This window comes from Oncorhynchus tshawytscha, unplaced genomic scaffold, assembly GCF_018296145.1.
Source record: "Oncorhynchus tshawytscha isolate Ot180627B unplaced genomic scaffold, Otsh_v2.0 Un_contig_4756_pilon_pilon, whole genome shotgun sequence".
NCBI lineage: Eukaryota > Metazoa > Chordata > Actinopteri > Salmoniformes > Salmonidae > Oncorhynchus > Oncorhynchus tshawytscha.
In genome coordinates this window covers 1-27,093 of record NW_024608346.1, presented here as the reverse complement: position 1 = coordinate 27,093, position 27,093 = coordinate 1, and the positions used below count along the sequence as shown (strand labels likewise).

The following is a 27,093-nucleotide window of genomic DNA, read 5'->3' as shown; positions in this document are numbered from 1 at the left end:
TAGGTCTATACATGTTCACCAGCCTGGGGTTCTCTCTGTTGGACAACATTGTCTCAACAATCCTGCACGTCACCTCCACGTTGCAAGAGCAATGGCCCACCCTCTTCAACGGCGTATTTGCCATGACAGCGTTCACACAGAAGCCCCTCCTCGACCCTATGATGACTCCTGTCATTCCAGTCATGGAAGTCGTCCATCGTGTCCCAGAACCGACATCTGCTTCGCATCTTGCCTCATTTCTGGGAATGGTGGGTTACAACATGCTCTTTCTGCCCCAGTATTCAGCCATCACTTCCCCTCTGCATCAGCTGTTGAAGAAGGAGGTGTACTTGGCCTGGACACCCACTTTAACCTCACCAGCCCAACTCTGGTCACCTGTGACACATCACTCACAGCAGTGGGAGTGGTCCTCTCTCAAATTCAGGACCTTGGTGGTCAGTTGTCATGGTCACAGTCTCTCAGGTTGTGTGACTGGTAATGATGTCACTAGATGAGTTCCAGACATTTCTCAGTAACGGGTTTTATAAAAAAGGTTGTGGCAGATTCATGCATCATAATTTCTATAGAATGAACTATAAAATCTGAATCATTTTCTGGTATTTTCCCCACACTAATGTTTGAGTCCCTCTTGAATGTATCACTAGCCACTTTAAACAATGCCACTTTATATAATGTTTTCATACCCTACATTACTCATCTCAGATGTATATGCTGTACTCTATACCATCTACTGCATCTTGTCAACTTGATGTAATGTATGTTTTTATACATTTTTATGTACATATTCATATTCATTGCTTTACACTTGTGTTTATATGGTAGTTGTTGTGAAATTGTTAGGTTATATTACTTGTTAGATATTACTGCATGGTCGGAACTAGAAGCACAAGCATTTCGCTACACTCGCATTAACATCTGCTAACCATGTGTATGTGACATATACATTTGATTGGATTTTGATTTGAAGGTGTGACACAGTCATCATCAGGCTGAGTTTAGCGTAAACCACAACCAACACAAACAACCTGACAAAGATAAATGTAATTCAGTTTCCCAGATGTAACTATGCAGGTGTCATCATTACTGTATAAGGTATTAATTATAATTTGCATCTATTAAATATATTGTGTTTTATAGTAGTGTCAAAGCAACCTAGGGTATAGACAGTAGATACTATAAGAGTAAGCCTGTGGATAGACAGTAGATGATATGACAGTTAACCTGTGGATGGACAGTAGATGTTATGACAGTTAACCTGTGGATGGACAGTAGATGTTATGACAGTTAACCTGTGGATGGACAGTAGATGATATGACAGTTCATCTGTGGATGGACAGTAGATGTTATGACAGTTAACCTGTGGATAGACAGTAGATGATATGACAGTTAACCTGTGGATGGACAGTAGATGTTATGACAGTTAACCTGTGGATGGACAGTAAATGTTATGACAGTTCATCTGTGGATAGACAGTAGATGTTATGACAGTTAACCTGTGGATATAGAGTAGGTTTTTTGACAGTTCATTGCCACCCTATGACCTCTGTTGTCTCTGCTAGTTGACATGATGGCTGCTGACAGCTTGCTTCATTACCAAGTCCCGCCCTCTCTCTCCTTCAACCCCACTCATGACATTGGTATGTATGTCAAGGTATGTTTGTAATCGTTAAGGACTAGAGAGTCTTTCAGAAGAAAAATAAACTGAGTGGAGCTAAACAGACAAATTCCTAGAGGAAACCCTGGTTCAGTCTGCTTTCCACCAGACTCTGGGAGATGAATAAACCTTTCAACAGGACAATAACCTAAAACAGAAGACCAAATATACACTGGAGTTGCTTTCCAAGAAGACAGTCAATGTTCCTGAGTGGCCAAGTTACAGTTTTGACTTAAATCTACTTGAAAATCTATGGCAAGACCTGAAAATGGTTGTCTAGCAACGGTCAACAACCAATTTGACAAACTTCAAGAATTTTGATAAGAATAATGGTCACGTTGCACAATCCAGGTGTGGAAAGCTCCTAGAGATTTACCAGGAAATACTCACAGCTGTAATCGCTGCCAAATGTGCTTCTACAAAGTATTGACTTAAGAGGTGTAAATACTTATGTAAAATCTATATTATAATTCATTTTCAATACATTTGCAAACATTTCTAAAAATATGGGGTATTTTGTATAAATATAAAAATATATTTACTGTATTTTACATTTAGTCTGTAAATTTCTGCTGTAGTCCAACCTGGTCCCACTTTCTGAAGGCACTGTATGTTAAGATGGATGCTCTAATTGTCAGTCTGCTAAATGACTAAAATGTAAGTGTAATAGCAAATAATGTATTGTGTAACTTGAGTCATTTTTATTGTAAATAAGAATAGAATTCCATGATTAAAGATAATCATGAATGAATTAAGAATAATGATGAGTGAGAAAGTTACAGAGGTATAAATATCATACCCCCCAAAATGCTAACCTTCCCTATTATTGGTAATGGTGAGAGGTTAGCATGTCTTGGGGGTATGATATAAAATGCTAACCTCCCTATTATTGGTAATGGTGAGAGGTTAGCATGTCTTGGGGGTATGATATAAAATGCTAACCTCCCCTATTATTGGTAATGGTGAGAGGTTAGCATGTCTTGTGGGTATGATCCTTTAACTTTCTCACTCAACATTATTTACAATTCATTAAATTAAAGGTGACATTCTGTACAGTCCCCACATATGAAACATTTGATCTCCAATCCAAAACGCTGGCGTATAGAGCCAAATGAAAAGTTGTAGCTTCACTGTCCAAATAAATACGTAAGGGAGTATATAGGAGATAAGAAAAGACAGTATGTCATGTCACATCGGCTTTAATAGTGACAGGTCACAATGGTACAGTAAGGGTGTGGCGTCATTGTAAACATCGTTGATATTAAGCATCTCAATCATATCACGTGAAAGGGAAGGAGTTCCCATAGGTTGTTTGGTGACCCGTTATTCTACTCACAGAACTAAGGTCACATCCATAGCCCAGCATTTTCATGTCTGTATTTATTCAAATGGAATACAACTGGGGTGTAACTTCAAAAGATACTCATAGCATCTCTGAATCTTTATGTGACATTCCTCCTCCAGACCTGATTGGGTGTTAGAAGGCTCCATTACAGCTGCTTCCCTTTGTCACGTTTCCTGTTAGGACCGGCCTGAATCCCAGACGATAAATCTTCCTGAGTTAAAGAGTTACAACGGTCAACAGAATCATCTTAAATGGGATTTTCTTACATTTGCTTGTCTTTATTAATATTGCAGGTCTTCCGGTGTGACCATGCTGAATAAGAGGTTAGACACCACAGTGTATTTCACAACAGGAGGATTTCAAACCAAACCAAATAGAAGGGAAGTTGTACCCTCTAAATAATCACACTCTCTATCCACCACATTTACATGTGTACTACATTTAGTGTGTATACTTTATACGCTTTATACATTAGGTGAAGTAGTCAAATCAAGGGCAGGTATTTATGACATAAGCTACTGAAAGAATGTTCATGCTAGTGTTGAAGAGCAGCATGATTGAAGTTGGGCTGAATGCTGCACCTGTTGAGGCAGGTCTGAGGGTGTTGGGGCTGGGTCTTGTTCTGCCCATGTTGAGGCTGGACCTGGTTCTTCCCATGTTGAGGCTGGGCTGGGTGTGTTGATGTTGGGCCAAATGCTACCCCTTTTGAGGCAGGTGTGTGAGTGTTGAGGCTGGGATGGGGGTTTTGAGACTGGGCCTGGTACTACCCCTGTTGAGGCTGGGCTGGGGGTTTGAGACTGGGCCTGGTACTACCCCTGTTGAGGCTGGGCTGGGGGTTTTGAGACTGGGCCTGCTACTATCCCTGTTGAGACAGGTCTGAGTGTTTGGAGGCTGGTCCAGGTGCTGCCCCTGTTTAGGCTGGGGCTGATGCTGGTGGCCCTGTTAGGCCCTGTGTGCTGGGGCCTCCCGCTCTATTGCCCTGTAGGGTGAAAGGAACCGTACACATAAATAGCAACACAAGAATATAGATGGCGAGAGTAAGCAGAACCTGAACATATAGAAGAGCATGTAGGCACTCCGGGCTCTGGTCCTCAGCACAGTGGCTTCATTGGACATTGATACCTGGCTGTCGTTACAGCAGAACCAGTTCCCACTGGCATGCAATATGTCACTAATGTAGTGCCCTGTGGAACAAGGAAGACAGACTAGAGGTCAAGGGTCAGGCTATTGTGGGTAATAGAGTGTTTTGTAACAGTTAAACAGGTCATTTGGGAGGTATTTTATCTGTTACATGTGTCAAGTTTTGAAATCAGAGATAAACAAATACACATGGCATATAATTAGGCATGCCTCTCCATTCTTTTCAATTAAATTGAGCAAACTCTAAACATATTGCAGTGCTTGTTGGGATGACACTTCACTCTGAAGCCTGCAGCCTTGCTAGCTTGGCCGAAATGGCTGTTGGAGGGTCTAATTATCCCCTACCCCAGGGTTCCCCAAATGGCGCCCCTGCGGGAGTTGGTGATTTTATTTGGCCCCCTATGTTTTCTGACCAAATAAAACATAATTGTTAAAAGACTGTAAAAACACCAGCAAATCAGCTTTTTCCTTTTTGAAATCTGTTTCAAAGTATTCCCACGCACAATAAAGAGATAAATGTGGTTGTACACAAATGTAAGCAAGGTTTGAAATGAGTCAAATATTATATCTGTTTGGCCTTCCTACGTATATTTGCAGTCTACAAATGATTTGTAATTTTGTTCCACACCCCTTCCCATCTGGCTAAGAAAAAAACTGGACCCGAGGCTGAATGTAGTTGATGATCCCTGGCCTTCACCCTCGATAATTTTCACTCCCTCAACTTTGGGATACTTTGTGTATACGGCAGAGGCACACGTGAACATGCAAGTTGAGATCCAAGGAGAAGGGAGTGATTTGGAATTCAGCTGATGTCATATGTATTGTGCATCTGCATGTGTGTGTTTGATGGTATTTACTTACCGGAGTTTGCGGAGCCTCCCAAATGAGAGACTACACCAGTCAGCTGGTAGTAACCATTCACTGACTGTACTGGCTTCTGCTTCTGTAAGAAAACACATGTGATCATAGGATTCTCATTTCCTCTACAGTCCACCACACTGTCTACAGTCTACTACAGTACTAGTCTACTACAGGAGGTCTACTACATCGTGTACTCCTCATAACTATCTCAGTGTTTTGTCATAACTTATTTTTCACTGGTTTCACTCTCTCTCTCTCTCTCTCTCTATCTCTCTCTCTTCTCACCACTGAGGCTGTCAGCAACACTTTCCCTGGTTCCTGCTCATTTGAATCTGAGGTGTCAAATATACATATCAAGAGCTGTGAAAATGTGGTCACTTGTCTGAATTGCTCTGGACTAAAACAGCTCCCATACATCACTAAAGATATCTGAGAAACATTTTAAATTGCAGCTTCCAGCTTCTCTGTCAGCAGGACCGTTCTGGGAGTGGGTGGTTTGTGTGGTGTTGGAGCAAGAATAGTGTTATGGTGCCATGAGCCTACCTGAACAGCAGAGGGCGCTGTCTTTGGCCTCTCCAGGTGGGCTGAAGACTTGGCTGGCGAGGGTCTGGGGGATGGACCCCTGGAATGCTGGGGACCTGGTTGGTGAGGGCCTGTGGGCTGGCACTGTGCAGGTGTGGCACCATGTCCCCACAGAGGGTGGAGAGCCTCAGCTCCGAAGGAAACAAAAGAGGAGCCTCCAGCTTCTCCAACCCCCCAGGTCCTCCAAACCTCTTCAGATGCAGAACCAGCACACTGCCCAGAAACAGAGAGGAAGAGAGATGAACAGGCAGACAATGAAACCAGTCAACAAAATAACAGATGAGTGAAATTTGTTTGGTGGTGCTCACCTCTAAGTCCTACAACCTGCTCAGGAAGGTAACTACTCCTAAAGACTCAGGACATTAAACACTGCTAGTACTATGAGAGGTTATAAAGGGACAACTCACAGAGGCAGTGAGTGGAACTGCTCCACCTTTGAGGCGTGGAGGCCTTTACAGCCCTCACATGTGAATTCAACCTTTTCACTCTGGTTAGAAACAAAAGCATTACATAATGAATGATACCACTACAATAATAAGATAGCGTATTCTGAGGCAGTGGGCAGCTTGCCCTGGGTGTTAGTCTCTACATGCAGGGCTGAGCCCTAAGTGCTGACTTTGAAAGTGAGTGCTAGGCTGCTCAGCAAGGTGCGCTCAGGGCTGAAGTCCAATGAGAGGTGGTTGTAGTCCTCTCTGGTAGACGACTCGCGCCCACAGCTTCAGAAGCAGGACAAAGAGAAGAAAAATGCATCAAGTCTGTTTCTGTTTCAGGTCTCTACAATGTTTCTGTTATGCCATGTGTTTTGTAATATTAATATATACTGTATATATATATATATATATATATATAGAAAGATCATGTTCTCAGTAGATACATTACAACCAATGGGAGCTCTTACCTGGTACATGTGCGCACCGACACAAGTTGGAACTCCAGCTGGGAAACAGGGCAGGTATAGTTCATCCCGAGTGTCTTCAGAATCATGCCCTCCTCCTTCAGCTGGCACAGCATATTGACAAGTAACTCATGTGCGTCCTATGATGAGGAAGAGAAAGAAACACACCAAGATAAAAGCAAATTAAAAAGAGAAAATGAACCCTTGCAAGAAGAGCACTCGTACACAAGAGAGTAGTGCCTCAGTTACCTGTTGTGTGTCCCCCAGATACTTCAAATCGTATCCCGACAAGGAGTACTTGACCTTCCACATGAGGTCTGCTTTTGAGGCCTGGTTTGCCACACTGTCAGGTAAACCCGAACGGTGCACATCAAACAGACACCTGTAGGGGAGACAGACAGTAAGTTAGCAGCTGACTGGATGGTGTCAACCGACTGGCTTACGCCTGAAGAGGCAGATGAGTAAATACAAATATGTTTTATCTAGTGGCACCCCATCATTAGAATTTTTTCATTCGATTTGATGCAATTTCACCTTTGAGGACGGACAATGAAGCCAAACAACAAAAATGTGTTGTTTATTCTCCTAAGACATTTGGTTTGGATACTGCTCTCAATTCCAGAGCATTTTAAAAAACAACCAAATTTCCCACGGTAAGGTGGAATGTTCAGTCAATGAGCATTATGGGTCATGTAGTCATTCTACACTTTCCAAATTGGCCTACAAAATGCCTACATCATAATCAGTGTGTCATTGTTGTTCCTCTTGGTTATGAAGATCCAAAAACAAAAAGAAACTGGAAAATAAACCATAAATACAATACACAGCAAAATATGAAGTGGTTAAGGTTAGGAAAAGGGTTAGGATTAGTGAAAGTGCTATCATAACCTGCTACGACAATCCCTTTCTGTAGAAGTGGCGTGAAAAGGATGTCCCTTCTTTAATTTATGACCACAATTAATGGGTGTGTGGGGTGAGTGTCTGCTTTTGAGCCTTCCCTTACCTGAGCAGGTTGGAGAAGGGGGAGGAGCTCCAGAGTTGTTCCTGGTGCAGGATTTCCTTTGAGAAGGACGGCAGGACCAGGAGGCACTGCAGGGTGGCGTTAAGGAAGCAAGTGTTGCCAATGTTAGGCAACCTGTGAAGAAGAAGCAGCCATAAGTACACACAGAGATTAATCATAACCTTCATATCTCTATAAAGTGATGATAATGGCAGGGGATAAGGGATACATTATATTTAACACAAAGAAGTGGATGTCCTTTAGACCAAGATTGACATAATTCATGGGTTTATAAATATCTAATAAAACGGAAATGCTCGATAGTAAGCCTTATCCCCATAGTATATCAGACACTGATCTCTAAACAATAAAGAACTTATATTCAATGCATTTGCAGTGTGTTGTGGTTTACCCAAGAAGTTCCATGTTGACCAGTGCCACCTGTTCTCCTCTGGCCCCCTGGGTCTCTTCTGACCCTCTGGTGGCTGAGCTGGTCCTGGGAAGAGTCATGCTTCTGGTGGCTGAGCTGGCCCTGGGAAGAGTCATGCTTCTGGTGGCTGAGACTGGTCTCTGGGGCCTTGGACTAGAGTGGTCCTGAAGAGACAGAGGTCTGGAGGAAGGAGAGAAACAGGTCTTACGCCTCCAACACAGAGATATTATCACTCTACACAGTCTCTCTTTTAAATACTGTACTGTACTATAAACACAGCTGAGTACTGCTGTCTTAATCAATGCAGTGTACCAAGTAGACCAGGCCAATAGGTTAGTACTCTCTTTATCCACTAGATGTAGACAGAAGAGGCTAAAACTACAGTTTCAGGAAAATAACTTTCTGGGACTGTGTTTATCAAGTGTCTCAGAGTAGGAGTCTGATCTAGGACCAGTTTTGCATTTTAGATCATAGATCAATGAATCAGATTATTATGGACAGAGAGGACCTGATCCTAGATTAGCACTCATACTGTTGATTAACACTGGCCCTGGTCTGGTAGCACTAAACCCAACTCTCCAAAGAGACTCTAGGATGGCACTGTACTTTATGTCTGGATTACCTGACTGTTGTGCCCTCCTGACTGGTGTCTCCATGACGGTCCAGAGGGTTGGTAGGAGAGGGAGAACTAGGGTGGGACACCACTGGAGAGGATTTCACTGGGGAAGGGTTTTTGGCAGGTGACCGGGGTACAGAGGGTTGTTTAGCAGGAGAGCAAGGCTGAGAGGAACATTTAACAGGAGAGGGAGGTGGATGGAGGGAGGAGAGTTGGTCAGAGGGTGAGGGGTCAGAGGTAGCGGAGCCATTCCGTTCAGAACAGTCAGATGGAATTGGAGAGGGGGATGAAGTGCCCCTCTCCTTCTTCTTTCTTGTCTTCTGCTCCACATCAACTGAATTTGCCTTCTGACATTTTTTCTGTTGACAAGAAAATGTGATAGTGCTAAATACTTTTCCCCAGATCCCCAGCCAATGGAAGAGGGGGTCATAAGAGTAGGAAGAGGTTGGCCTAAATGGAGAATCATAGGTATCTATCCTAAACCTCAAATAACACAGTATAGACAGGTTACATTGAGTGACATTTGCAATAGCCGAACATCATGTACATTTCATGTACACTTTTTACGTATTCGTCAATCAGAATGTCATTTTACTTTTATTCTTCCCACTAGGTTTAAGAGAAAAATACTACTCCAGAATTATAGTAGTTGTTAATTGATTAAATGACCTGATTTCATACCTTTTTGCACCAGCAGAAACAAGCCATGTCGATAACCAATGAAAACTGATACATTTCCACATTAACCCATTGTTCAAATTGGCTTTAAGACCATTGTGATGTCATCGGTCATGTATGACACCACCATCTGGCAACCCAATCTATAACATTTTGTTCAATGAACAAATCTGTTTTATTGAAGAGCAAAGTTATGCAGTATATGTACAATATTGTAGATAATATGCTCCATTGTATTCTTGTTTCTTTTTTTACATTCATTTTTTGTATGTTGTTTCATTAAACGTAGGACCACAATAAAGGCATTTTAAGTGCCTTCATCTTCATCTTCCTAGTTTTTTGATAGCTTCCATGTTGTTTTTGGTTTGGTTATCGGTTTATTTAAATACTAAATGCTTTTTCTCTTATTCACCAGCAGATGGACAAAGGGTTGGTTTAAAAGAATGTGAACAGGTGGTAGAGATTTAGCCTAAACCTCAAACAACAATCCAGATTGGTTAAGGACAGTTTTCCATATTCAATCTTGCCCTGAGGGCAGCTCTGTCTCAAGGACATAATGAATGTGATTGGTTCAATTAAAGCTCAATGGTCAGTGGGCAGAGCTTACAGTGCCCAGTGCGTGTTAAATACACTTGCTAGGTGATAAATTGGTGTTGAATGGAAGGCATAACACAAGGTTGCTGGCATGAATTTTGTTTTTCTAATCTCAACTCCAACCCTAAACAATTCTTCTTACCTAAACTTAACCCAACCCTAGCTAGAGTCCCAGGTCTGTTTAGTGCTGTCTTGCCAACTCCTACTAGCTAGAGTCCCAGGTCTGTTTAGTGCTGTCTTGCCAACTCCTACTAGCTAGAGTCCCAGGTCTGTTTAGTGCTGTCTTGCCAACTCCTACCAGCTAGTGTCCCAGGTCTGTTTAGTGCTGTCTTGCCAACTCCTACTAGCTAGAGTCCCAGGTCTGTTTAGTGCTGTCTTGCCAACTCCTACTAGCTAGAGTCTCAGGTCTGTTTAGTGCTGTCTTGCCATCTCCTACTAGCTAGAGTCCCAGGTCTGTTTAGTGCTGTCTTGCCAACTCCTACTAGCTAGAGTCCCAGGTCTGTTTAGTGCTGTCTTGCCAACTCCTACTTGCTAGAGTCCCAGGTCTGTTTAGTGCTGTCTTGCCAACTCCTACTAGCTAGAGTCCCAGGTCTGTATAGTGCTGTCTTGCCAACTCCTACTAGCTAGAGTCTCAGGTCTGTTTAGTGCTGTCTTGCCAACTCCTACTAGCTAGAGTCCGAGGTCTGTTTAGTGCTGTCTTGTCAACTCCTACTAGCTAGAGTCCCAGGTCTGTTTAGTGCTGTCTTGTCAACTCCTCCAGTGGTTCTTCGTTAAAAAGTTGCATCATATGGCAGCGCAACTTGCGGGCTGCCGCAGAATTCTATGGCACATTATTTATTATTTATTATTTAAGTGTCAGACATTGTTGCCATTAACGCTCGTTAGAGCTAGTTTGACCACCAGAGAGCATCTTTGAGAAACCTTTAACCGTTTTTGATATGAAACTAATCGTTGGATAACAGATCTGCTCTCGGAACTCATTTACACACGTTACTGTGTGTGTTTCGATTCTCTCTCGCACAAACACACACATACACGCTCACCCTCTATAACCACTCTTTATATTTACAGTGGTGATGGACAGCTGGAGGCATTTTGTTGTGAATTCTGAAAACAAGGCAACCTAACTCAGAAATACATTTCACTCGTTGCCATGGTGAATAATCCAATAATAATTGGTTGGACACATGAAAGGAAACAAAGAGTTTCCAGGAACTGATAATGAAAATACTTGCAGATCAATTCAGATCAACAATTTTCAATAGTAGATCTAATTACATTTAGAGGATTCTAAATTAATATCTAATGGGCTTTTATACAATGATAATGCAGGGATAATAATCATTTAATATATTTGTAGGGGTTGGGCAAATCTGGTTTTAGAGTACTTAAAACCTGTTAAAGATAGGGCTGATTACTGCCCCCTTTGGGGTGATTGGGTGCCCATAGTAAACAGAAAAAAAATCTGTTAAAAATTGCTAATATATGCATATAAAAATTATTATTGAATAGAAAACACTCTAAAGCTTCTAAAACCGTTTAAATTATGTCTCTATGTAAAGCAGAATTCTCAGGGCACTCATTCTCCCAAACTCTCTCTTGTCATCATAAAAGTTGGCCCAACTTTGACGTCATCGCCCCCACCCTTCCCAAGCACTTACAGTCCTGGGAACAGTTTCTATGTCTTCAGCGCGGTGTCTGCTTTCAATGGGGCTTCTCATTGTGAGAATCGTGCGCAGGTTACTCTCATGCGCGCTCTGCTCGGGTGATGTCTTTGTTCCAAGATTGATTAAACGACTCGTGTGTTTCTGATCGTCCTGAGAATTGCTGTGAAGCTAGATAACATGCTAACGCTGTGTTCTGAACATAGTTTGAGAAGTTTAGTCGACATATAATATGTAATTTCGACGTTTTGGTGCGCACCCGCTTGACTTTTTGGCTGCATTTCAACCGAAATGTGTCGTGTTTGATCACCGAAAGACACAGACTTCCAAACTAAAGCTGTTTTTGGTAAGTATAAACCCTTCCAGGTCTACTGATGGAAGAACAGCAAAGGTAAGGGAATATTTATGTGTTTATTATGGGTTTCTGTGGACTCCGAAGTAGAGGAGCCAAAATGCTAATTCCTGAGCGCCGACTCATATTATAGCCTATTGAACGAAATCTGTAACGTTAAAAATAAATGTAACACAGCGATTGCATTTAGAAGAAGTGTATCTTTCTATATATATGTAGAACATGCATATTTAGTCTAAGTTTATGTTGTGTATTCCATGTTAGCTGACGGCATATGGCGGAGCTATCGTCATTTCTCCGGACATTTGAGTAGCATTTTGTTGAACATGCCGTCATTGTAAACAGATTTATGGATATAGCATATTATTGAGAAAAACATAAATGTACTGTGTAACATGTTATATTACTGTCATCTGATGAAGACTTCAAAAGGTTAGTGAAATTATTTTTATTTTAATCCTGCGTTTGGTGATTGCATATTTTGTTGAATTTGGCTATGGAAATTAACTTGGTCTTCGGTGTGTCTTCGGTGGTGGTTTGACATAAATATGTGCTATGTTTTCGCCGTAAAACATTTTAGAAATCTGACTTGCTGGCTAGATAAACAAGTTGTTTATCTTTCATTTGAGCTATTGGACTTGTTAATGTGTGGAGGTTAAATATTTATAAGAATATTTTTTGCGTTCCATGCGCCACATTCCAGCTGACGGTGGGAGGGCTGGTTCCCAGTTGGGAACCAAGATCCTCAACAGGTTTTAAGCATTGAATACATTGAAGTTTCTCTGACTGCCTGCAACATCTACTGTGGTACAATATAAATATATTTTTGAATTACTTTTTAAAAATGTATATGTTTATTAAAACCTCTTGAGCCTACTTGAGACGCAGACGTCCCACCTAGAGCTCTGGAAATGCAAATGCGCTACGCTACACGCTAATAGTATTAGTTAAAACGCAAACGTTCATTAAAATACACATGCTTGGTATTGAAATAAAGCTACACTCGTTGTGAATCTAGCCACCGAGTCAGATTTTTAAAATGCTTTTCGGCGAAAGCATGAGAAGCTATTATCTGATAGCATGCAACACCCCAAAAGACCCGTAGGGGATGTAAACAAAAGAATTAGCATAGTCGGCGCTACACAAACCGCACAATAAAATATAAAACATTAATTACCTTTGACCATCTTCTTTCTTGGCACACCTTGATGTCCCATAATCAATACTGGGTCTTTTTTGGATTAAATCGGTCCATATATAGCCTAGATATCGATCTATGAAGACTGTGTGATAAACGGAAAAAATAGCGTTTCATAACGTAACGTCATTTTTTAAAAGTTAAAAATTCGACGATAAACTTTCACAAAACACTTCGAAATACCTTTCTAATGCAACTTTAGGTATAACTACACGTTAATAAGCTATAAAAATCATCAGGAGGCGATGTAAATTCGATAGTTGGTCGTGTGGAAAAAATGTCCGGAAAAACACAGAGACAATGCCTCAGGTTGGTGGTCGGGGAATCGGTTCCCTTTGGTCGGATCTACCAAGAATCAAATCAGAATCAAATGAGGAGACTCTATACATCCTGTGGAAGCTGTAGGTACTGCAAGCTCGGCCTCATTTAATACGGTTCACCTTTAACAATGGGTTGAAGTGGCGCATGGATATTTTTTCCCATCTCCAGTGATCAGATTTTCCTGCGCTTTTCGATGCAACAGACGTTCTGTTATAGTCACAGCCGTGATTTAAACAGTTTTGGAAACGTCTGAGTGTTTTCTATCCACACATACTAATCATATGCATATACTATATTCCTGGCCTGAGTAGCAGGATGCCAAAATGTTGCGCGATTTTTAACAGAATTTCCGAAAAAGTAGGGGGGAGGCTTAACAGGTTTTAAGTTGTCTTGCTTTTCTCAGAGCAGCACAAAACGGTGCTGAAATAGTTGACCATACACAGGTAGGCTTTTGCTTCAAATCCTATTGTAACAATTGGATGACATTGGGAGTTTCAGTAAGCAACAATTTGTTGCCTTCATTAGCCTACTCTATTCTTAAAATAACTCCAGCACATAAAAGAGAAAGGAGCCTTAATTAATTAAACAATAAAGTGATTTAATTCAAAAATGCATTTGACTGTACTTAATATTGGCCATCAACCAGAAACACACCGTGGTAGAAACATGTTATTGATTATTATTTTATTTTTACTATTTCAAAATGCACACATTTAGTAAGCTACTGTGCAGTCTGACAGGTAAACGTAGCCCACAGTACATAGTAAACATAGCCCACAGTACATAGTAAACAATGCAAAGATGCTTCATTCCTTACATAAGGGAGAGCAGGCCATGTCAAGACTTTCTCAGTGACCTCAAGTACTCATTAACTCTGTCTTGAATGTTTTTTTCGGGATGCATCTGTATTGGTCACAGACGTTGAAATTTTGTGCGATTTTTAACAAAAAGCTGCAAAAATTCGCAGCCTCCTTAATTAACAGGTTTTAATGATGAACACCTGGAGGTTCACTGGTCATCCACATTTGCCTCGGGATCCATCCCAGTTGGGGCGGCATGTAGTCTAGTGGTTAGAGTGTTGGGCCAGTAACCGGAAGGTTGTTGAATCAAATCCCTGAGCTGACAAGGTAAAAATCTGTTGTTCTGTCCCTGAACAAGGCAGTTAACCCACTGTTCCTAGGACATCATTGGAAATAAGAATTTGTTCTTAAATGACTTGTCTAGTTAAAAAAATACAAGTATCTGTCTCTACAAATAATGAGTGATACTGATTCACGTGCACCTTCATCAGATGAGCAGTATGGTACTGCTCTGCGTCCCCATCGATTGTTGTGTCCTATGATAGAAATGGTAGATCAATTAAGAATTAAAAGTGACTCCAACACACAAATTCTGCATAATGAAACATGTTTTAAGAATGTAGCAAAACCAACCGCTTTCATGGGAACCATGTGTTTTATGGGTGTGGCCCGTTGTCCAGTCCTTTGTCCACCGATCTCCACGGATGGTTGTCTGCATGGTCGTATGCTCTGCAAGAACACATTCATGTTTTTAGTACACAAGTATCGATTGTATTACATAGTATGCCTACACATATATATGTTAAGAATATAATTAAACATTTTCATTTCTCTTAGAATAAAAACCTAATCTAACTGCAGTTTCAGTAAGTAATATGCTACTGTCCAGTTACAGCTTCGTCTGACCAAGTGGAAACAAAAAAATAGGTGTCTTTTTCGGAAGTGTGTGCAGGACAGAGAAATAGCAATACCGACATTATTGTTTTACATTCAATCACCTTCTTCATCCTCATCATTCAGTTCATTGAAATCCAATTTTGAATGCACAATTATCAGTTCATATTTGGTTTATACCACCCATTCATTGACAGCATTAATTCAGGTAGAGACACATTAGACCTTGGGACCCAAAAGCATAATCAGTGCTCTGACTCCCCCTTGTGGTGGTCTGGAGCAATGATGCAGTAACGCAGGGTAACATACTAAACCACAAATGACCTCTAAATCCTGTGGCATAACCTCAAAACGTTTAATAGAGGAACTACAGTCACACAGACACAGGACAGTCTAGGGAGAAGACACAGCTACAAGATGTATATTAGAGTTGAGGTTAGAAGAATACGTTACTGTAGTTGACCACACTCACATACGCACACACACATTAAATAGGTGAGAGTAACCTGTAGTATCATACCGTTATTTGTCCCAATCCTGGATGATACAGTAAAACACATTAACAAAGATCTTTAATCATTTGTGATTCAGTACATGTTCAGTGGTGGAAGAGACCCTCTGGAGTTGCTGCAGTGTGTCTGGGGCTGCTGTGTGTTCTCCTACTGGCTGGGATCATAGGCCTGTCTGTCTACTGTAAGTTTAGTATGTTTTTACTGAGACTTAAGTAGCCTACTTAATTATACTTACTCATTAATGGTGTTTTAGTTTCATGTTTGATGAACTTTTCCTTTTTACAGATGGAGTCATTGATCATTACGACTCAACCGAGAGAGACCAGCTACAGACCAGTTACAACACCCTGACTGAAGAGAGAGACCAGCTACAGGACAGCAACAGCCTTCTGACTAAAGAGAGAGACCAGCTACAGGACAGCACCAGCCTTCTGACTAAAGAGAGAGACCAGCTACAGACCAGTTACAACAACCTGATTAAAGTTAGAGACCAGCTACAGACAGAGAGATTTTCTTAGTGGGAGGCTTACCAATCTCAGTGAGTAAACCTACAGTCATACATTTTCATAAATCCCACACACTTTATCGTGTGTCTGAAAGTATCCAGCGTGATAAGTTGAAGGAAATTCATGTTTTCATCTTGAAGAACAAACCTGTCCTGAAGGCTGGCAGAAATTAAAATCCAGTTGGTACTTCCTGTCTACTGAGACTAAACCTGGAAGGAGAGCAGACCTGGTGATTAGATAGAGAGAGAGAGAGAGATAGATATGATCATGCATATACTGTACATAAATATATTTACTGTATATATTTATCTTTCTCAATGAAAGACATTTCTCTTCAACCTCAAGAAGAGAGTCTGGATTGGTCTGACTGACTCTGTTATTGAGGGGACCTGGAAATGGGTGGACGGCACCCCACTGACCACATGGTGAGAGATGATAACTAATATGTCAATAAGGCTCCATTCAAAAAGGTTCTATACAGGTTATTGTCACTGATGGCATCAGTCAACAAAGTTAACTTTAAGATGAAACATGTCTGTATATTATTTAGGATTGTGATGTTCTAACTGTGATGTCTTGTAGTTTTTAACCCTGTAGGTCCTGGTATTAACCATGATATCTGACTGTTTTTAACCCTGTAGGTACTGGTATTAACCATGATATCTGACTGTTTTAACCCTGTAGGTCCTGGTATTAACCATGATATCTGACTGTTTTTAACCCTGTAGGTACTGGTATTAACCATGATATCTGACTGTTTTTAACCCTGTAGGTACTGGTATTAACCATGATATCTGACTGTTGTTAACCCTGTAGGTACTGATATTAACCATGATATCTGACTGTTTTAACCCTGTAGGTCCTGGTATTAGCCATGATATTTGACTGTTATTAACCCTGTAGGTACTGGTATTAACCATGATATCAGACTGTTTTTAACCCTGTAGGTACTGGTATTAACCATGATATCAGACTGTTGTTAACCCTGTAGGTACTGGTATTAACCATGATATCTGACTGTTTTTAACCCTGTAGGTACTGGTATTAACCATGATATCTGACTGTTGTTAACCCTGTAGGTACTGGTATTAACCATGATATCTGACTGTTTTTAACCCTGTAGGTACTGGTATTAACCATGATATCAGACTGTTGTTAACCCTGTAGGTACTGGTATTAACCATGATATCAGACTGTTGTTAACCCTGTAGGTACTGGTATTAACCATGATATCTGACTGTGTTTAACACTGTGGGTACTGGTATTAACCATGATATCTGACTGTTTTTAACCCTGTAGGTACTGGTATTAACCATGATATCTGACTGTTTTTAACCCTGTAGGTACTGGTATTAACTATGCTATCTGACTGTTTTTAACCCTGTAGGTACTGGTATTAACCATGATATCTGACTGTGTTTAACCCTGTAGGTACTGGTATTAACCATGATATTGGTCCACTCACACAGACAGCATCGTGAGGAAGGCGCAGCAGCGCCTCTTCAACCTCAGGAGGCTGAAGAAATTCGGCTTGTCACCAAAAGCACTCACAAACTTCTACAGATGCACAATCGAGAGCATCCTGGCGGGCTGTATCACTGCCTGGTATGGCAACTGCACCGCCCTCAACCGTAAGGCTCTCCAGAGGGTAGTGAGGTCTGCACAACGCATCACCGGGGGCAAACTACCTGCCCTCCAGGACACCTACACCACCCGATGTTACAGGAAGGCCATAAAGATCATCAAGGACAACAACCACCCGAGCCACTGCCTGTTCACCCCGCTGTCATCCAGAAGGCGAGGTCAGTACAGGTGCATCAAAGCTGGGACCGAGAGACTGAAAAACAGCTTCTATCTCAAGGCCATCAGACTGTTAAACAGCCACCACTAACATTGAGTGGCTACTGCCAACACACTGTCAATGACACTGACTCTACTCCAGCCACTTTAATCATGGGAATTGATGGGAAATTATGTAAATATATCACTAGCCACTTTAAACAATGCTACCTTATATAATGTTACTTACCCTACATTATTCATCTCATATGCATACGCAGATACTGTACTCTATATCATCGACTGCATCCTTATGTAATACATGTATCACTAGCCACTTTAACTATGCCACTTGGTTTACATACTCATCTCATATGTATATACTGTACTCGATATCATCTACTGTATCTTGCCTATGCTGCTCTGTACCATCACTCATTCATATATCCTTATGTACATATTCTTTATCCCCTTACACTGTGTATAAGACAGTAGTTTTTTTGGAATTGTTAGTTAGATTACTTGTTCGTTATTACTGCATTGTCGGAACTAGAAGCACAAGCATTTCGCTACACATCTCGCATTAACATCTGCTAACCATGTGTATGTGACAAATAAAATTTGATTTGATTTGATTTGAAGTACGCTCACTAGTATGCCAACTTGTTCTATTTTTGTATTAGCATAGCCACAACTACCCGTGTCATTTTGTTGATAATTCCCTAGAGTTAACGCCGACAGCAATCACACAGACAGAGACAAACAGATGATTCAGAGATATCATAAGAAGCAGAGACTTAACGTATAGAGGGCTTGCAGTTGATGTACGACGCCTCCTGGTGGCCATGTTGGAATACCACCACATTAATTATAGAAGCAGAGACTTAATGTATAGTAGACGTACATAGAAAGAAAGACCCAGGCATTGTTAAAGATGTCAAAGGTCAACTATGCTGAACCAGATAGGAACAAGAAGGTCAAGTTTGACAGAGGTGAGATGGAGGAGAGGATTGTGGATATCTACGTCAGTGCAGACACCCTGAGAGACGGTGAGACCAGCACCAAGAGAGAAGAGACAGCAGACTCTGCTCCTAATAATGGACCAGGAGACCAGCAATCAGGTAACACACACACACACACACCGAGGAGAGTGAAACAGAGACCCTTCACTCAGGTAGGAACTAAGAAAACTCTGTCACGGAGACTGAAACACTCTAGTGATAACACACAATCACAGCGACTCAGGCAGATTACACACACACACACACACACACACACACACACACACACACACACACACACACACAATAACAACGTAAACGTCTCTTGTTTGTTTCCACAGAGCCAGATAGATCAGGGAAGAGACCCTTTCTAGTTGCTGCAGTGTTTCTGGGGCTGCTGTGTGTTCTACTGGCTGGGATCATAGGCCTGTCTGTCTACTGTGAGTTTGTGTTCATTGAGTTCATTGATTATCACCTAGTTGTAAGACGTGCAGGTTATTAGGCCTATTTACCTGGTGTTTTACCTAGTAACTATGTGTTTATACTTTGTAGATAACAGAGCCATCACAGATTCTGAGGATAAAAGGAACAACTTCTTCCAGAGTGTTTTCCTTTATAAGACTAACACAACTGCAGAGAGAGACCAGTTACAGACCAGATACAACAACCTGACTGAAGAGAGAGACCAGTTACAGACCAGATACAACAACCTGACTAAAGAGAGAGACCAGTTACAGACCAGATACAACACCCTGACTGAAGAGAGAGACCAGTTACAGACCAGATACAACAACCTGACTGAAGAGAGAGACCAGCTACAGACCAGATACAACAACCTGACTGAAGAGAGAGACCAGTTACAGACCAGATACAACAACCTGACTGAAGAGAGAGACCAGTTACAGACCAGATACAACAACCTGACTGAAGAGAGAGACCAGCTACAGACCAGATACAACAACCTGACTGAAGAGAGAGACCAGTTACAGACCAGATACAACACCCTGACTGAAGAGAGAGACCAGTTACAGACCAGATACAACAACCTGACTGAAGAGAGAGACCAGCTACAGACCAGATACAACAACCTGACTAAAGAAAGAGACCAGTTACAGACCAGATACAACAACATGACTGAAGAGAGAGACCAGCTACAGACCAGATACAACAACCTGACTAAAGAGAGAGACCAGTTACAGACCAGATACAACAACATGACTGAAGAGAGAGACCAGTTACAGACCACATACAACAACCTGACTAAAGAGAGAGACCAGTTACAGACCAGATACAACAACCTGACTGAAGAGAGAGACCAGTTACAGACCAGATACAACAACCTGACTAAAGAGAAAGGCCATATTCAGGCAAAGCTTTTTGTGATAGGTGAGATATAAATAAATTAGAAGTAAAATAAACAGTAATTATATATCAATGGGTTATATTATATATCAATGAGTATGAAGATACTGGCTATGTTTCTCAATGTGTACACCTTTGCTCTACAACTGAGCAGCATTTTCAAAAGGGATGGAGAAACTTTGACTACAGTTGTACTTCCTCTCTACTAAGAAGAAAACCTGGGAGTAGAGAGAAGCAGTCCTGGTGATCATAAACAGCAGAGAGGAACAGGTGAGTGGGAGGGAGGGAAGTGGAGGTGAGAGAGAAGAGAGAGAGAGGTGAGAGAGGGGGATATGGAGAAGGGTAGAGAGAGGGATAGGGAGAGAGGTAAGAGAGATAGAGAGAGGGGGTGTAGAGGGAGGGGAGAGGTGAGAGAGAAGAGAGCGAGAGAGGGGGGGGGAGAGAGGAGCAGACCTGGTGATCATTAACAGCATAGAGGAACAGGTGTGTGAGAGAGAGAGGTTGAGAGTGGTTGAGCAAGTATTTCCATCAGTACACTAATATATTTCTCAACAGCTGACCATTTCTCTTCAACCTCCACCTGAGAGTCTGGATTGGTCTGACTGACTCTGTTACTGAGGAGACCTGGAAGTAGGTGGATGGCACAACAATGACCACAGGGTGAGAGATTTGAACATTTTACCTTGTGATATGGAGATAAAAAAACAACAATGATATTTTGCTTCTGTCACACCCTGACCATAGTTTGCTTTGTATGTTTCTATGTTTTGTTTGGTCAGGGTGTGATCTGAGTGGGCATTCTATGTTGTGTGTCTAGTTTGTCTGTTTCTGTGTTTGGCCTGATATAGTTCTCAATCAGAGGCAGGTGTTAGTCATTGTCTCTGATTGGGAACCATATTTAGGTAGCCTGTTTGGTGTTGGGGGTTGTGGGTGATTGTCCTTATGTCCTTGTTCTGGCTGTGTCACTTAGCACCAGTATTAGGCTGTTTCGGTTTTCGTGTTACGTTTATTGTATTTGATTCGTGTTTACTTTGTTTTCATTAAAAATGGATCGCAATAGCCACGCCGCATTTTGGTCTGACTCTCTTTCACGTACAGAAAACCGTGACAGCTTCCAATCATATTCATCAAAATGTATGTTTAAAAATAATGAATGTAATTCAATGAGAACTAGAGATGTGTTATAGAAACCAGGTAATATTGACACATGAACATGGAAAAAAAATGTATTGATGGTCTTGATAATGGTATGATCATCTTACAGAGTGTGTCTTTTAAGCTGAGAAAACATAGGACTGTATATAATTGAGGAGGATGTTTTTACCACATTTTCTGACTGTCTGGTTCTCTGTGTTGTTTGGATACTGGGGGAAAGGACAGCCTGATGATAGAGTGCAGGAGGGCTGTGTTGAGATTTACTCTGGACAAGCTGACCCTGTACAGACATGGAATGATGACAATTGTACCAAATATCATAACTGGACCTATGAGAAAGCGGTGGTACAATAACCTTCTGTCTGTCTGTCTCTCTCCCCTTTCTCTCTTCTTTCCCACAGTTATTATGTTAATGGTTGTGTTGGTTCCACTTATCTGGGCTCCGTTATTTACTTAACAGATAAGGAATACTTCAAATGTGAGAAACAACCTGACTAAAGAAAGAGACCAGCTACAGTCCAGTTACAACAACCTGACTAAAGAGAGAGACCAGCTACAGTCCAGTTACAACACACTGACTAAAGAGAGAGACCAGCTACAGGCCAGTTACAACAACCTGATTAAAGAGAGAGACCAGCTACAGACTGAGAGAGATTTTCTTAATGGGAGGCTTACCAATCTCAGTGAGTAAACATACAGTAGTACATTGTCATTAATCCCACATACTTTATCGTGTGTCTGTATTCATTCATAAAATATCCAGTGTTTTAAGTTGAAGGAGATTCATGTTTTCATCTTCAAGAACAAAACTGTCCTGCTGGCTGGCAGAAGTTTGAATCCAGTTGGTACTTCCTGTCTACTGAGACTAAAACCTGGAAGGAGAGCAGAGAGGACTGTCTGGAGAGAGGAGCAGACCTGGTTATCATAAACAGTGATATGGAACAGGTGTGTGTGTGTGTGTGTGTACTGGTATTAACCATGATATCTGACTGTTAACCCTGTAGGTACTGGTATTAGCCATGATATCTGACTGTTGTTACCCCTGTGGTATTCCAAACAGCCTGATAATACAGGTCCTAATGGGGACTGTTACGTTCCCCAGATTATGTGTTGTAGATTGTGTATTTGCATGTGTTTATTTCAGGAAATGGCTTCCTGAAATCCCTCAAGCAGCTGATTGGTCGACTCCAGGGCTAATTGGAGAGCTGACCCCGCCCCTCGTCAAGACACAGCTGTCTCCAATTTCCCATTCCTTCAGAAGCTATATAAAAGCCAGTGTTCTGTTCAGGAGATCTCTTCTTTTTGCTAGAGAGATTTGCTGGGAGGTCATTGTAGAGATTGTGATAGAGGTTGATTTTGCTGGGAGTACATTGCTGGAAAGTGGTATGTTCTGTGAGTTTGTTGCTCAGAAAGAGCTTATTTGATGTCCTTTGTTTCTTAGTTTGTTTGTGAAATAGTTTAATATTCTGTTTCATTTGTTCCCAGGGGGGGAGGGGAAGGCACCTAGGGAGTGCTTAGGCAAGAGGCCCGCGGGCATACATATACCCGTATCATATTCGCTGTCTAGACACACTAGGTAAGACCTGGGCGGACCACCCCTTGTATTTTGGTTAGGGCACCAGGTGGTGCTAAATTAGGTAAGTAGTGGGTAGGCAGGTAAGATAGGAGAGGGGGGGCTTTGAGATTTACTTTCTTTGCTTTGGTTCCGTCCAGCCCCTTTTCCCCATATTACCGTGTAAAGGAATAAAGTCCTTGTAAACGGTACCACATTCTGCCTGTTGTCATTCTTACTTGCACCTACAGTCCATACCTTTTTCGCTTCACGGAGAGTTTAGTTGTAGCAGGGTGTTGCGTTCCCTCTTCATAGAGGCGTGCGTAACAGGGACGAGGACAGTGCTGAGATACACAAAGACCAGAGTCCTCGAAAGTCATGGAATGACTTGTCATGTGGCAGCAAACGGACCTGGATTTGTGAGAAAGTGCTTTAACATCTCCATGACAACATGCTGTAACACATTCTGTAAACCACAGTGCACACAGCTTCCTCATTCTGTCTCTGTCTCTGTCGCTCTCTCTTTCTCTCTCTCTATCTCTGTCTCAAACGGATGCACACAAATTTTGTATTAGTTTGTATTAATAAATGTCCTGCTTTTTTCCTGACGTTATAGCTTCCGATAACGATGTTAATTAATAATCTTTGACAGTCAGTCTTTGTGGTCAAGTTACGTATAAGAACAATATCAAATGCTTATATTTGACTGTTGTTCCCCTAAATGGGTCCCAAAAGAGGGAAGTGAAGTTGATATTTTCAGTGGTTCAACCAGCTGTCACTCAAAACGCCTGAACCAATTAGGTTCATAGCGAGAGAGGAGAGCCCTGAGCCTATGTTGTCTCCTCATCCTCACTGGTTAACCTCTTGAGCTTACTTGAGACGCAGACGTCCCACCTAGAGCTCTGGAAATGCACATGCGCTACGCTACACGCTAATAGTATTAGTTAAAACGCAAACGTTCATTAAACCACCCTCAATATCCACTTGGAGCAGTTTGTAGTGTTGAATATATTGTAAGAACATTATAATGACCCATGATTACAGTCCTGGACCTACTGAACATGTTGATGTATACTTGGGAGTAAAGATAGATGCCCAGGGTCCCCGCTCATCTGTGTGAACGTGCCTCAGGCATGCTGCAAGGAGGCATGAGGACTGCAGATGTGACCAGGAGAATAAATTGCAATGTCCATACTGTGAGACGCCTAAGATAGCGCTACAGGGAGACAGGACAGACAGCTGATCATCATCGCAGTGGCAGACCACGTGTAACAACACCTGCAAAGGACCGGTACATCCGAACATCACACCTGCGGGACAGGTAAAGGATGGCAACAACAACTGCCCGAGTTACACCAGGAACGCACAATCCCTCCATCAGTGCTCAGACTGTCCGCAATAGGCTGAGAGAGGCTGGACTGGGGGCTTGTAGGCATGTTGTAAGGCAGGTCCTCACCAGACATCACCGGCAACAACATCGCCTATGGGCACAAACCCACCGTTGCTGGACCCGACAGGACTGGCAAAAAGTGCTCTTCACTGACGAGTCGCGGTTTTGTCTCACCAGGGGTGATGGTCGGATTCGCGTTTATAGTCGAAGGAATGAGCGTTACACTGAGGCCTGTACTCTGGAGCAGGATCGATTTGGAGGTGAAGGGTCCATCATGGTCTGGGGCGGTGTCACAGCATCATCGGACTGAGCTTGTTGTCATTGCAGGCAATCTCAACGCTGTGTGTTACAGGGAAGACTTCCTCCTCCCTCATGTGGTACCCTTCCTGCAGGCTCATCCTGTCATGACCCTCCAGCATAACAATGCCAGCAGCCATACTGCTCGTTCTGTGCGTGACTTCCTGCAAGACAGCAATGCCAGTGTTCTGCCAGGGCCAGCAAAGAGCCTGTATCTCAATCCTATTGAGCCTGTCTGGGACCTGTTGGATCAGAGGGTGAGGGCCATTTCCCCCGGAAATGTCCGGGAATTTGCAGGTGCCTTGGTGGATGAGTGGGGTAACATCTCACAGCAAGAACTGGCAATTATGGTGCAGTCAATGAGGAAGAGTTGCACTGCAGTACTTAATGCAGCTGTTGGCCACACCAGATACTGACTGTTACTTTTGATTTTGACCCCCCCTTTGTTCAGGGACACATTATTCCATTTCTGTTAGTCACATGTCTGTGGAACTTGTTCAGTTTATGTCTCAGTTGTTGAATTTTGTTATGTTCATACAAATATTTACACTTGTTAAGTTTGCTGAAAATAAATGCAGTTGACAGTGAGATGTTTATTTTTTTTGCTGAGTTTATGTTAACAGCTAGTCTTTGTTCTCCACTTCCCCTCTATGATCTATATCTTCCTGGTATGATAGTGTCCTGTCCATCATCACAAATAGTAAGTCAAATTCCCTGGGCAGGAGGACTGTGTTGAGATATACTCTGGACAAGATGACCATGTAGAGACATGGAATGATTTATATTGTGCTGCAGAGAATGGTTTAACAATAACCACTGTAACAATCTCTCACACGTATGCCAACATGTTATATTGTTGTATTAGCATAGCCACAACTACCCATGTCATTTTGTTGATACTTCCCTAGAATTATATATGCATAGTCACTTTAACGATACCTACATGTACATACTACCTCAATAAGCCTGATTTTTAATTTTTATTTTACTAGGCAAGTCAGTTTAGAACAAATTCTTGTTTTCAATGACGGCCTAGGAACAGTGGGTTAACTGCCTGTTCAGGGGCAGAACGACAGATTTGTACCTTGTCAGCTCATGGGTTTGAACTTGCAACCTTCCGGTTACTAGACCAACGCTCTAACCACTAGGCTACCCTGCCGCCCTGATTATCAGGTCTGTATATAGCCTTGCTACTCTTTTTTCAAATGTATTTTTACTGTTGTTTTATTTCTTTACTTACCTACACAAACACACACACACACCTTTTTTTCGCACCATTGGTTAGAGCCTGAAAGTAAGGTCTACACCTGTTGTATTCGGCGCACTTGACAAATAAACTTTGATTTGATTTGATTTGAACACCTACAGCAATCACACAGACAGAGACACACAGATGACTCAGAGACAGAGATATCACCAGAAGCAGAGACTTAAGTATAGAAGGCTTGCAGTTGATGTACGACGCCTTCTGGCAGCCATGTTGGAAGACCACCACATTGATTCTAGAAGCAAATCAAATCAAATCAAATTTTATTTGTCACATACACATGGTTAGCAGATGTTAATGCGAGTGTAGCGAAATGCTTGTGCTTCTAGTTCCGACAATGCAGTAATAACGAGCAAGTAATCTAACTAACAATTCCAAAAAACTACTGTCTTATACACAGTTAAGGGATAAAGAATATGTACATAAGGATATATGAATGAGTGATGGTACAGAGCAGCATAGGCAAGATACAGTAGATGATATCGGGTACAGTATATACATATGAGATAAGTATGTAAACCAAGTGGCATAGTTAAAGTGGCTAGTGATACATGTATTACATAAGGATGCAGTCGATGATATAGAGTACAGTATCAACGTATGCATATGAGATGAACAATGTAGGGTAAGTAACATTATATAAGGTAGCATTGTTTAAAGTGGCTAGTGATATATTTACATCATTTCCCATCAATTCCCATGATTAAAGTGGCTGGAGTAGAGTCAGTGTCATTGACAGTGTGTTGGCAGTAGCCACTCAATGTTAGTGGTGGCTGTTTAACAGTCTGATGGCCTTGAGATAGAAGCTGTTTTTTTCAGTCTCTCGGTCCCAGCTTTGATGCACCTGTACTGACTCGCCTTCTGGATGACAGCGGGGTGAACAGGCAGTGGCTCGGTGGTTGATGTCCTTGATGATCTTTATGGCCTTCCTGTAGCATCGGGTGGTGTAGGTGTCCTGGAGGGCAGGTTTTGCCCCCGGTGATGCGTTGTGCAGACCTCACTACCCTCTGGAGAGCCTTACGGTTGAGGGCGGTGCAGTTGCCATACCAGGCGGTGAAATAGCCCGCCAGGATGCTCTCGATTGTGCATCTGTAGAAGTTTGTGAGTGCTTTTGGTGACAAGCCGAATTTCTTCAGCCTCCTGAGGTTGAAGGGCGCTGCTGCGCCTTCCTCACGATGCTGTCTGTGTGAGTGGACCAATTCAGTTTGTCTGTGATGTGTATGCCGAGGAACTTAAAACGTGCTACCC

The 27,093-nt window shown here is 42.0% G+C and overlaps 3 protein-coding genes and 1 long non-coding RNA gene across 7 annotated transcripts; 2 read left to right on the top strand and 2 right to left on the bottom strand.

The window, feature by feature from the left end:
• Window positions 1-2,872: 2,872 nt before the first annotated feature.
• Window positions 2,873-5,254, bottom strand: LOC121843468 (ubiquitin carboxyl-terminal hydrolase 8-like). 2 transcript variants are annotated; one of them, XR_006081578.1, is made up of 3 exons: window positions 5,001-5,248; window positions 3,581-4,183; window positions 2,873-3,210 (listed from the first exon to the last, which is right to left on the bottom strand). XR_006081578.1 is itself a non-coding variant. In XM_042313064.1 (3 exons), the coding sequence occupies exons 1-3, from the start codon at window positions 5,104-5,106 to the stop codon at window positions 3,942-3,944; spliced, it is 279 nt and encodes a 92-aa protein (XP_042168998.1). In that variant the 5' UTR covers window positions 5,107-5,254; the 3' UTR covers window positions 3,262-3,941. The 2 variants fall into 2 exon arrangements, 1 of the variants encoding a protein (XP_042168998.1); XM_042313064.1 differs by lacking the exon at window positions 2,873-3,210 and having other exon boundaries at window positions 3,262-3,978; window positions 4,048-4,183; window positions 5,001-5,254.
• A 285-nt stretch (window positions 5,255-5,539) lies between these two features.
• LOC112267487 (ubiquitin carboxyl-terminal hydrolase 37) lies at window positions 5,540-9,289 on the bottom strand. The gene is made up of 8 exons (XM_042313065.1): window positions 8,530-9,289; window positions 7,890-8,087; window positions 7,481-7,612; window positions 6,727-6,859; window positions 6,481-6,617; window positions 6,199-6,298; window positions 5,990-6,069; window positions 5,540-5,795 (listed from the first exon to the last, which is right to left on the bottom strand). The coding sequence occupies exons 2-8, from the start codon at window positions 8,021-8,023 to the stop codon at window positions 5,540-5,542; spliced, it is 972 nt and encodes a 323-aa protein (XP_042168999.1). The 5' UTR covers window positions 8,024-8,087; window positions 8,530-9,289.
• Window positions 9,290-13,626: 4,337 nt separating this feature from the next.
• LOC121843469 lies at window positions 13,627-17,564 on the top strand. Its single transcript, XR_006081579.1, has 4 exons — window positions 13,627-15,717; window positions 15,822-16,074; window positions 16,367-16,467; window positions 17,512-17,564. It is a non-coding gene; the product is annotated as an uncharacterized LOC121843469 (long non-coding RNA).
• Window positions 17,565-20,071: 2,507 nt separating this feature from the next.
• Window positions 20,072-22,542, top strand: LOC121843467 (C-type lectin domain family 12 member B-like). 3 transcript variants are annotated; one of them, XR_006081577.1, is made up of 5 exons: window positions 20,072-20,208; window positions 20,339-20,454; window positions 20,740-20,844; window positions 21,741-22,022; window positions 22,142-22,541. XR_006081577.1 is itself a non-coding variant. In XM_042313063.1 (4 exons), the coding sequence occupies exons 1-4, from the start codon at window positions 21,499-21,501 to the stop codon at window positions 22,496-22,498; spliced, it is 567 nt and encodes a 188-aa protein (XP_042168997.1). In that variant the 5' UTR covers window positions 21,075-21,498; the 3' UTR covers window positions 22,499-22,542. The 3 variants fall into 3 exon arrangements, 1 of the variants encoding a protein (XP_042168997.1); XM_042313063.1 differs by lacking the exons at window positions 20,072-20,208; window positions 20,339-20,454; window positions 20,740-20,844 and adding an exon at window positions 21,075-21,684 and having other exon boundaries at window positions 21,800-22,022; window positions 22,142-22,284; window positions 22,484-22,542; XR_006081576.1 differs by lacking the exons at window positions 20,072-20,208; window positions 20,339-20,454 and having other exon boundaries at window positions 20,608-20,844.
• The last annotated feature ends 4,551 nt before the right edge of the window (window positions 22,543-27,093 follow it).

Bases quoted from the DNA above. Each gene is read 5' to 3' on its own strand.
- LOC121843468 (XM_042313064.1), bottom strand. From the start codon at position 5,106: ATGATCACATGTGTTTTCTTACAGAAGCAGAAGCCAGTACAGTCAGTG. The intron at 4,184-5,000 runs GTAAGTAAATAC...CTTGTTCCACAG, and splicing joins GGGAGGCTCCGCAAACTCCG to GGCACTACATTAGTGACATA. The intron at 3,979-4,047 runs GTTCTGCTTACT...TTCACCCTACAG, and splicing joins ATGCTCTTCTATATGTTCAG to GGCAATAGAGCGGGAGGCCC.
- LOC112267487 (XM_042313065.1), bottom strand. From the start codon at position 8,023: ATGACTCTTCCCAGGGCCAGCTCAGCCACCAGAAGCATGACTCTTCCC. The intron at 6,618-6,726 runs GTAACTGAGGCA...TCCTCATCATAG, and splicing joins ATCTGGGGGACACACAACAG to GACGCACATGAGTTACTTGT. The intron at 6,070-6,198 runs GTCAGCACTTAG...GTTTCTAACCAG, and splicing joins GCCTAGCACTCACTTTCAAA to AGTGAAAAGGTTGAATTCAC.
- LOC121843467 (XM_042313063.1), top strand. From the start codon at position 21,499: ATGTTTTTACCACATTTTCTGACTGTCTGGTTCTCTGTGTTGTTTGGA. The intron at 21,685-21,799 runs GTACAATAACCT...TTTACTTAACAG, and splicing joins GGACCTATGAGAAAGCGGTG to ATAAGGAATACTTCAAATGT. The intron at 22,023-22,141 runs GTGAGTAAACAT...TTCATCTTCAAG, and splicing joins TGGGAGGCTTACCAATCTCA to AACAAAACTGTCCTGCTGGC.